This window comes from Somniosus microcephalus, chromosome 24 (assembly GCF_052327205.1).
Source record: "Somniosus microcephalus isolate GS21.2 chromosome 24, FLI_Smic_1.0, whole genome shotgun sequence".
Classification (NCBI taxonomy): domain Eukaryota; kingdom Metazoa; phylum Chordata; class Chondrichthyes; order Squaliformes; family Somniosidae; genus Somniosus; species Somniosus microcephalus.
The window spans coordinates 32,792,357-32,802,347 of NC_141010.1; the positions used below are offsets into that span (position 1 = coordinate 32,792,357).

The 9,991-nt window shown below is 52.6% G+C and overlaps 1 protein-coding gene across 1 annotated transcript; it reads left to right on the forward strand.

Annotated features, from left to right (window-relative positions):
* The first annotated feature begins 5,145 nt into the window (after positions 1-5,145).
* On the forward strand, positions 5,146-6,685 carry LOC147101201 (uncharacterized). The gene is made up of 2 exons (XM_085966714.1): positions 5,146-5,381; positions 5,541-6,685. The coding sequence occupies exons 1-2, from the start codon at positions 5,153-5,155 to the stop codon at positions 6,428-6,430; spliced, it is 1,119 nt and encodes a 372-aa protein (XP_085822840.1). The 5' UTR covers positions 5,146-5,152; the 3' UTR covers positions 6,431-6,685.
* The last annotated feature ends 3,306 nt before the right edge of the window (positions 6,686-9,991 follow it).

Genomic DNA, 9,991 nt, shown 5'->3' on the forward strand with positions numbered 1-9,991 from the left:
TTAAATTTTCAAACAAACAACGCATCATCAGACGTGAGAAACTGACATCCTCCAAGCAATTGCCTGGAGGGACCCGCACGTCGGCCATAACGAGGCCAATGAAGCCAAAATCAGAAGTGCTGGGAGGCGGCAGCCGGACGTGGGTCCGAAAGCTGCCGAGCAGCGGACCCGCCCTCAACCTGCCTCCGCTATTAAAATCGAGTCCTTTGTCTATGCGTTTCCGCCTCCTCTGTTGGACCCAGTAACCATAGTTGACCATGTTACACGGCATGAATAGGATGCAAATGAGGTGGAAATTATGGAAATGGTGTATGATGTCACCACATCATTGCCATCTCATTCACAAGTCAAAAATGATGGTGGAAAATGGGACACTCACTAAAGTGGACTGAGATGTGGCATTATAGACCCCATTTCTGCTGCCATCCACTCGATCAGCTGCACAAGATTTGGTAGACCAGCAAAGAATATAAGCTATTTATTCTCCTCCTGCTGAAGTGTAGATGTATGTTTCTTTAAGGCTACAAAGTCTAATTGAAGTGAATTTATTCAAAGTTTTGTTCAGGCTGGGCAGGAAGTGCATGCAAATATGATTTTATTTTAGAAATGAGATAGAAAAATAGATAGATAAGGATTCACAAAGATAAGTCGAATCTCACTAAAATCTAGATAAATGGTTGGATTTTATAACCTTGATTTTATTTTCCAAAATTTGTATTAAATATTAAAGAAAAAATATGTTGTCAACTAAAATTTCAAGCTAGTTACTCCCTGCAACAAAAAGGTAACCTAAAGCAAAATAAAACCATCTCTATGAGCTAAAATGTAATGGACTCATTTCAAGGGTGGACTCTCATCTTAGGTTTCAGGTAATGCATAGAAAAGGCTTGAACTTTGGCTTTGGCAACTCATGACATGAGCCAGTTAATGACATTAGTCCCATAATCATGAGCTAGAAATTGCGGGTGAAGGCGCACCTTCAATTTTTGTTAAATATTTTTAAACATCTTAATCCGGGCCAATATTTGCAGAAACTCACTTAAAGAGTATGTGCATAATTTTTGATTTTTAAGGCCTAGAAATTCGGTGGCCGCCCTGTTTGGAGGCGCCAGCCTCGCCTGGGTGCCGGAAGTACCGCCCCGGAAGGAGCCGCGAGCGCCAGCAAGAAATTCAGTTTCAGCGCCCCAAACGGAAGCGAGGTGCTGCTCGAGGCGCCCCGCATCCCTCTTGGGGCACTGCAACTGAAAATCACAGCACAACATGCCGCAGCGCCACACCCGGCGCGCTGCAGTACTGCAGGCCTTCTTCCCCTTCTTAAAGGGGAGGGGCCTGCTGCAGCGCGATCCAAGATCGCGAGTGCCGGCAAAAGAGCCCGGCACCAAGGAGAAGTGCCGGGCTCTTGGGACACAGCTGGCACAACGCGGTGGGGGGGGTGCTCAGAAGGCCGGGGACGGCAGCGTGGAGAGTTGCTGGCAGGCGGCCAGCCAAAAAAATGGCCGCCCCACGCCTCTCCTTTAAATAGCGCCTCTACCGCCGCAGGTAGGCCCCCCTGAACCGGTCGCAGATTGCGACCGGCGTTACAGCGGGGGGCGCTACCAAATATCGCGATCGGGGCGGTACCGGGGCGCTGCGCACACTGATGACGTCATCGGTGGCGGCACAGCGCTACAGGCTAACGCTGCCATTAGTGCCCCTCTAAATTTTGCGGGAGGCGTGGCCAGTGGCGCTAAACCCACTAAGTGCCCTCTTTGGGTGCTAACTGGTGGCGCAGCCCACCGAATTTCTAGGCCTAAATGTTTAATTTAAGGCTTATATATACCCTTACACTGATGCTTTTACCAGCTGTAAGAGTTTTGTGGGCAAATAGCCCAACCCTGTACCAGCAATCCTGAGTTTCCATGCAGTACTCTGAGAGTACGCCATCAGGGAGACCACAATTTCAGGGCCAATATAGTTTGCAATTTTTTAATTAGCTGAGCATATATTTAATACATATCGTGCCAAAATCCCATTCCACTAAAGCATAACAAATGCTTTACGTATGTTAACTACTCCCATTGGAAATGTCTGCCTTTGTTGGTACATGTCTGGCAGATATTGAGATTAACATTTTCAAAATCCAGGTAATTCATCATTTACTATAAAAGACATATTTTACGAGACTGCTGAAGGAGAATTTTGATTGTAAGAGGAGGCAGCACTTTTTTGATTATCGTTATGGCCCATCAGTGACTGATGACTGTTCTTATGAACTTTGCCATTGAGACTACTGTTTCTTTCACAGTCTCTTCTTAGGCAGTCCCTCGGAACTGAGGATGACTTGCTTCCACATTAAAAATGAGTTTGCAGGTGACTGATTAGTCCAATGCGGGACCTACAGTCTCTGTCACAGGTGGGGCAGACGGTGGTTGAAGGGGCGGGTGGGTGGGGTGCTTGGGTTGACGTGCACTCATTGCACTGCTTGCGCTTGGCTTCCGCTTGCTCCCGGCGAAGAGACTCGAGGTGTTCGGCGCCTTCCCGGATGCTTCTCCTCCACTTGGGCCAGGGATTCCCAGGTGTCGGTGGGGATGTTGCACTTTTTCAAGGAGGTTTTGAGGGTGTCCTTGAAGCGTTTCCTCTGCCCACCTGGGGCTCTCTTGCCATGTCAGAGCTCCGAGTAGAGCGCTTGTTTTGGGAGTCTCTATCGGGCATGCGGACGATGTGGCCCGTCCGTCGGAGCTGATCGAGCGTGGTCAAAGCTTCGATGCTGGGGATGTTGGCCTGAGCGAGAACATTAACGTTGGTGCGCCTATCCTGCCAATGGATTTGCAGGATCTTGCGAAGGCAGCATTGGTGGTACCTCTTTGAGGTGCCTGCTGTACATGGTCCATGTCTCTGAGGCATACAGCAGGGCGGGTATCACTGCTGCTCTGTAGACCATGAGCTTAGTGCCGGGTGCAGTGCAGTGCAGCCAAAGCATCAGTGGAAGGAAGCTTTGCTTTGGGCCAACACTGAGAAGTTGTAGTGTAAATCCAGAGTCCCGTCCCAATCTGACTCTGGAGTTAAGTGGAGTGAGACTCCCACAAGATCACTTTACACTGTTGCTGCAGTTGTAGTGCACATACAGCCTAATAAATCTTTGTTTCCAGGCACTCTTTGCACCCAGCAAATGCTGATTCTTTCAACGTCCAAATGTGGCTGTCACAAGATGCCCAAGGACATGAATTTCCAAGGGATGCTTTTCATAGATGTAAGCCACCTGAACAAAGAACTAAAAGCAGTTAAAATACTGTGGCATGGCAACAACAATTTATTTCACAGGTAAAATTAATTAAGAAAGAAATGATTTCCAATTTTCTGAGTCCATTTCTCATGTGCTAAATAATGGTCTGGTTCACCAACTGGCTGTCAGCTTTGATAAAATGCTTTCAGTAAAAGGCTTTGTAGCTTACTGATTATTATTTTTTCTTATTGATAATGGGGGAGCTGAATTAACTTGGCCTTTCTGCCATTAGAACCACTCGGCTCCAGACCTCATTACAGCCTTGGTCGAAACATGGACAAAGGAGCTGAATTCCAGAGGTGAGGTGAGAGTGACTGCCCTTGATATCAAGGCAGCATTTGATCGAGTGTGGCAGCAAGGAGCCCTAGTAAAACTGAAGTCAATGGGAATCAGGGGAAAAACTCTCCACTGGCTGGAGTTATACCTAGCACAAAGGAAGATAGTTGTGGTGGTTGGTGGTCAATCATCACAGCTCCAGGACATTGCTACAGGAGTTCCTCAGGGCATTGTCCTAGGCCCAACCATCTTCAGCTGCTTATCAATGACCTTCCCTCCATCATAAGGTCAAAAATGGGGATGTTTGCTGATGACTGCACAGTATTCAGTGCCATTCACAATTCCTCAGATAATGAAGCAGTCCATGCCTGCATGCAACAAGACCTGGACGACGTTCAGGCTTGGGCTGATAAGTGACAAGTAACATTCACGCCACACAAGTGCCAGGCAATGACTATCTCCAACAAGCAAGAGTCTAACCACCGCCCCTTGACATTCAACGGCATTACCATCACTGAATCCCCCACCATCAACATCCTGGAGGGTCACCATTGTCCAGAAACTTAATTGGACTAGCCACATAAATACTGTGGTAATAAGAGCAGGTCAGAGGCTGGGCATTCTGCGGCGAGTGTCTCAACTCCTGACTCCCCAAAGCCTTTCCACCATCTTGTAAGATTTGCAAAATGTCTACATTTCCCCGAAGGTTGTTATTAATAAACGGGACCCTGCGTGGACATTTTGGCCTAGAAATTCAGTCTGGACACTTTTGGGGCGCTAAAGTCGGGCGTTCGCTAAAGTTAGCGCCCGCCGGAAAGTGTAGGCCACTTCGCCGAAATTCAGTAGATTTGGCCAAGAGTTTGGGCGAGCGCTGAAACTGGCGTTGCAATGCTATCTTCAGGCGCTAAGCCGGAGATGCGGCCTGATAACGCCGAGGCCGGGCGCAGCGCAGGTGCGGGCATGTTTTGATTGACAGCAGACACCCTGACGCCGGCCTGCTCTTAAAGGGGGAAGGGTCGACTTTGACTGCTGCCACGCCCTGCATAGTGGAGCCCTGCAGCTAGGCCTCAACACTGCTGGTGGGCCAAAATAGCGCCTGAAGCCATGGAGAGGGCCCGTGAACGAGCGCAGCGCTTCTCAGAGCATGCTCTGAGGGTGCTGGTTGATGGTGTGGAAAACAAAAGAGAGATCTTGTGCCCGGACAGTGGCAAGAAGGCTCCCAGGAGGCAGTACAGGAAAGCCTGGAAGAAAATCGCCCGCAGGGTGTCATCCACCTGCGATGTCCCCAGGAGTGCGGACCAATGCCGGAAGAAGTACAACGACCTCACTCGGTTGGTGAAGGTGAGTACCCTTTCCGGTGTCCTCCTCATCCTTGCATGTGCACCTCACATTATGGGCAAAGGGACCTCAAAGGCCTAATGGGCAGCCCTCCTCCCGCAGCTATGGCACTGGCATGATCATCAATAGCACTTTCTGCACTTAACACACTGGCCAAGCTATTCGACCATGGGAGGCAGTGCACACAGCAACAGGGCACCACACTGGCCAAGCTATTCGACCATGGGAGGCAGTGCACACAGCAACAGGGCACCACACTGGCCAAGCTATTCCACCATGGGAGGCAGTGCACACAGCAACAGGGCACCACACTGTACTTACAGGCCGTCCTTTCTCTTGCAGGCCAAGCTGGCGCGGAATTTGAGGAGCCAGTCTGTCACCGGTGGAGGCCGTCCCGAGTACCAGGCGCTCAGTGAGCTGGAGGAGAGCGTGGCTCGACTCATGCGTGGCCGGGTGACTGGCCCTGTTGCCATCGGAGATGCGGACCCTGTACTGGGACCCACTGGTAAGGACATGACCGGTTGGACCTCTCTCGTTGCCCTTGCGCTTCAGATCTACATCCTTTCCCACTGTCCGACAAATGCGCATAATGCCACCACTCAGGCCTCCCTCGCTGACGCCCTGTCCTCACTCTAAAGCTACTCTTGTGCCTTCCTGCTTTCAGCTGGTGAGGAGGAGGTGGTCCCTCAAGCTCAGAGTGCCAGGCCCTTGGAGGAGGAGGACGACGAGGACCAGGAGGAAGGCGGCACATCGGGGGAACCCTCATCCACGCCAGGGGATGGCAATGGAGGGGAGACGTCTGGCCTGCAGGAGAGACAGGGGCAAGTGTTGCAGGGGAGGGCAGTTCCTGGGCCCAGTGGTGTTGATGCACGCGGGAAGGGTCGGGCAGCACGGCGGCCTTCTCCCCAGAGGGGGGAGGTGTTGCAGGGGAGGGCAGTTCCTGGGCCCAGTGGGGTCGACGCACGCGGGAAGGGTCGGGCAGCTCGGCGGCCTTCTCCCCAGAGGGAGAGTCCGCCCTCCAGTCCGGAGACGGTCCTCGCCCAGGAGGTGCGCCTCCACGATGAGATGTCGGCGGCGTCGGAGCGGCGCCACCAGGAGTTCATGGGGGTTGTGCAACAGATGCCTCAGGCCATTGAGTCCCTGGCTCATAGTGTGGTCACTTTCGGCGAATCACAGGCCAGGGGGGGTCAAACAACTCGCGGCAGCGCACGACAGGGGTGTCCAGCAACTCGCGGCAGCGCAGGACGCGAGTCGCGAGTACATGAGTGGTGCCGTCCAGACACTGGCAGAGCTGATGCGGGCACATACCAGGGCAGTTCGGGCACTCACTTCTGCCACACTCGCTGTGGCGCAGAAGCATCGCCAGGGCACCCGCCGCCCTGCTGCAGCACAGCGGTCTGGCCTCCACCAGCTTGCTGCGCTTGCTGCACTGCCAGCCCGGCCAAGTGCCAGTGTCTCTGGCGAACAGCGCGCGCCTGCCATCAGCCAGCTTGCCCCCATTGGTGCAGCCGACACTGCCACGCCCCCAGCCAAGGTGTGACGAGCTGCTGCTGAGACTGATGCTGGCCAGCCACAGCTGCAGCAGTCACCAGCCGGCCCCTCCCGGGCCAGGCCTCGTCTAGGCCGACCCCCAAGGGCATCTGCCGACACGCATTGTCGCCCTCATGAGCCTTCCCCCAGCCTTGCCACAGCCACAGGGCCCAGGTTGAGGCGGAGCAGCAGGTCGGGCAGGGGCCGGAGAAGCCTGTCCAAGGACTCGCCCTCTCGGCACACCCAGTAGAGTGTGGTGATAGCGGTTTTTTTTATATGGGGGGGCTTGTGTTCTGGGGGGGGATTATTTTGGTAAGGCCGAAGATCAAGGCATTTTTTGTTTTTATGGGGGTGTTTGTGTTGTGGAGGGGGGGGGCTTATTTTTGTAAGGCCGATGATGAAGGCCATTTGGATGGGCAAGTTTTGTTAGTCCTCCCCAGGTTTTGGGAGTGACAGATGTTTTTGACTGTTTTTTGGGGGTCTTGTCTGTTTTTCTGTTTCATGTGGGAAGGGCCCTGAGTTTGTGAAATAAAGCTTTTTATTTATTCAGCATGTCCAGGTGTCATGTTTCAAGTGGTTGTTGCGTTAACCGGCTGAGGGCTTGCGGAGCGGCTGCCTTCAGGTGCGTTCATTGCCACAGGCCATTCCCTGACAGGGGGCCTAGAAGTGTCGTTCAATAAGCCGCCGGTGGACGGCCCTTGGACCTTGTGGCTCCCTCCTGGGCTGGTACTCCTCCTCCTCCTCCTCCTCCTCCTCATGGTCCTCCTGCTCGTCCTCCTGAGGTGGTGGTGCAATGTCAGGTGGCAGTGCCTGAGTCCTGCGGATAGCCAGGTTGTGCAGCATGCAGCACACTACGACGAACTGGGAGACTCTATCCGGCGAATACTGTAGAGATCCGCCGGAACGATCCAGGCAGCGGAACCATTGCTTGAGGACACCTATCGTTTGCTCTATGATGTTCCTTGTGGCTTGATGGCTTTCGTTGTATGCCTCCTCCGCTGGGGTCCTGGGCACGCGGAGTGGGGTCATGAGCCATGTACACAAAGGGTAGCCCTTGTGCCCGATAAGCCATCCCCTTGGTGGAGGCTGTGCCTCGAACATGTCAGCCACAGTAGTCTGGCGCAGGATAAATGCATCGTGGCTGCTTCCTGGAAAGCGGGCATTGACAGCTAGGATGCGCTGCCTGTGGTCACACACCAGCTGTACATTGAGGGAACGGTAGCCCTTCCGGTTGCGGTAATCCTCGGCATTGTCGATAGGTGCCCGCATAGCCACATGCGTGCAGTCAATGGCGCCCTGCACCATGGGGAAGCCCGCGATCCTGCCAAATCCGACTGCACGCTGCTCCTGCCTCTGTAGGGTCATGGGGAAGGAGATGAATTGGTGTCTCCTCGCGAAAAGTGCATCGGTGACCTGCCGGATGCAGCGATGCGCGGCGAACTGGGAGATGTTCGCTATGTCCCCTGCAGCGGCTTGGAAGGAGCCGCTTGCATAAAAGTTCAGAGCCACCGTGACCTTCACTTCCACCGAGAGAGACATCCTGCACATCAGCTGTGGACGCAGATCTCTGTGAAGCAGCTGGCAGATCTCTGCAACCACCTCCCTTCTGAAGCGCAGCCTCTTAACACAATGCGCCGCAGTCATGGTGAGATAGGACACCTGCTGCCGGTATTGCCTGAGTGGGTAAGGCCTACGTTGCCGACGCCTGATGGCCCCTCTGCGTCTAGGCATGGCTGGCCCTCTCTCACAGCGTCTGCGAGCCCTTCGCACATAATGCTGCAACTGAGGGTTGGACCCCCATACAGCCCCCATAATAAAGTTGCAAACAGTGAAATCACAATGATTCAAATGTCAAAGCTCTGGCCAGAAGCCAAAAATACCTCTCCTATGTTGTCCCAAATCAGTAAGCTCTGTCCCTTGGTCTCTGTCCAGAAATCCAAAGCAGTAAAGTCATTGCAGCAAAATGGCTGGGCTTTATAGGTCAGTGTAAGTGCCCTTTAATTAGCGCTCCCCGAGGCCCACAGGGCCTCTGTTGCGTTCCACTTCACAGTTCTTAACAGCGCCACGCCCACATTGGGCGGGCGCCACTGAATTTCCGGTTTGGGGCGCACAAACAGCGTTGCACGACGAAATGACGTCATAAGCTGCGCGCGCAGCTGAGCGGGCGCAAACACTTTGCGCCGGCGCTAAATGTCAACTGAATTTGGGTGTAGGCGCAGATCGGTCTGCGCCCGGGCGCTAAGTGCCTAGCGCTGGAAATATACCCCTCTTATGGCGTTAATGGCTGGCGAACGCAACTGAATTTCTAGGCCTTTAAGTCAAAAAGGGTACCCAAGATGGCATCCGTGCCTCGTGGCAGAAAGCCTGTGAGATTTTAAAATGGACTCTGCAACGTAGACAGCTTGTGGATCGAAACCCAAGCTGCAGTTTTCTGTGAAGAGAGACTTTGTATTTTGAAACCAGACAGGACTCTGAATTATGCATTAGACCGAATTGGAGACAAATCTAAATTCAGTTTAGGCCTATAGTTAAGGCCATCAAGTAGTCTACATATATAATCGTAAGCAGATTAAGAGAACCATTGAGGCTGGACAGGCCCATCAAGGAACATTCATGACAATACAAATCAATTATCGGCCCGGTAGATGCAATTACCGGCCATCTAAAAACAGTTAGTATGGATTGCTACCATTATTTAAAATAGCCCGCCAAGATTAAGACAAAGAACTAACCTGATTTGGCACGCAGATAAGGGTTTTCGAAAAGAGTATAATTGAAGGCCCCCAGGTAGCAATCGCGGGCTTCGCTTCTCTTCTCTTCTCTTCTCCCTCTGCCCGCCCTCGTGGCTGCCGCTCTTTCCCCATCCCGCACTTACCCCCTGGCATTTGCCCGTGCCTTTTTGCCACTCCATCGCCCCGGCATTGCATCGGGCGGACACGGACAATTCAGGCCAGGCGAGGCGGGATGCGACGAGGGGAGGAGGGAAGACCAACTGAGGAAGACCTACTGAGGAGGCGAACTGAGGAGATGGACTGAGGGTAGGCTTCAAATTATCGGGCCTTCAGCCTCAGCCGACCTGCGAATATCTGCACACCAACTTAAACTGTCAGCTGGCGACGAAAAATCATCCCTGCAAGGTAAAGTACCCAAACAGAGACTTTAATTTTGGGGTACTCGAACCTGGACAACGCCCTTGCAGCACTCGGAGACCACGTGATGACGGCAGGCTCCAGAGAGCACCAAGAGCGAACCCCGAACCTTACCGCTGTTTTGAGTCCAACAAACCCTTTTCTTGGTGAGCATAAATTCTGGCCCCTCGTAGCTTAATCTAGTTAGGTATAGGGGGTGGGATAAGGATAAGGGGATTGTTAAGGTAGTTGTTTTTCCTCGATGTGCCGTGTGTTCCCCATTCCCTGTATAAGTATAGTTAATTGTATTTGCCTGTAATTTCATATGCTGGTAACTTCTCTTTAAGACTGTACTAATTTTTCCTGTTTTAATAAAATCCTGAGTTTTGCTTACATCCAAACCACCTGTCTACTCGAGTCTTCTCTGTATCGCTACCTGTACCTAAGTCCGTTGTCG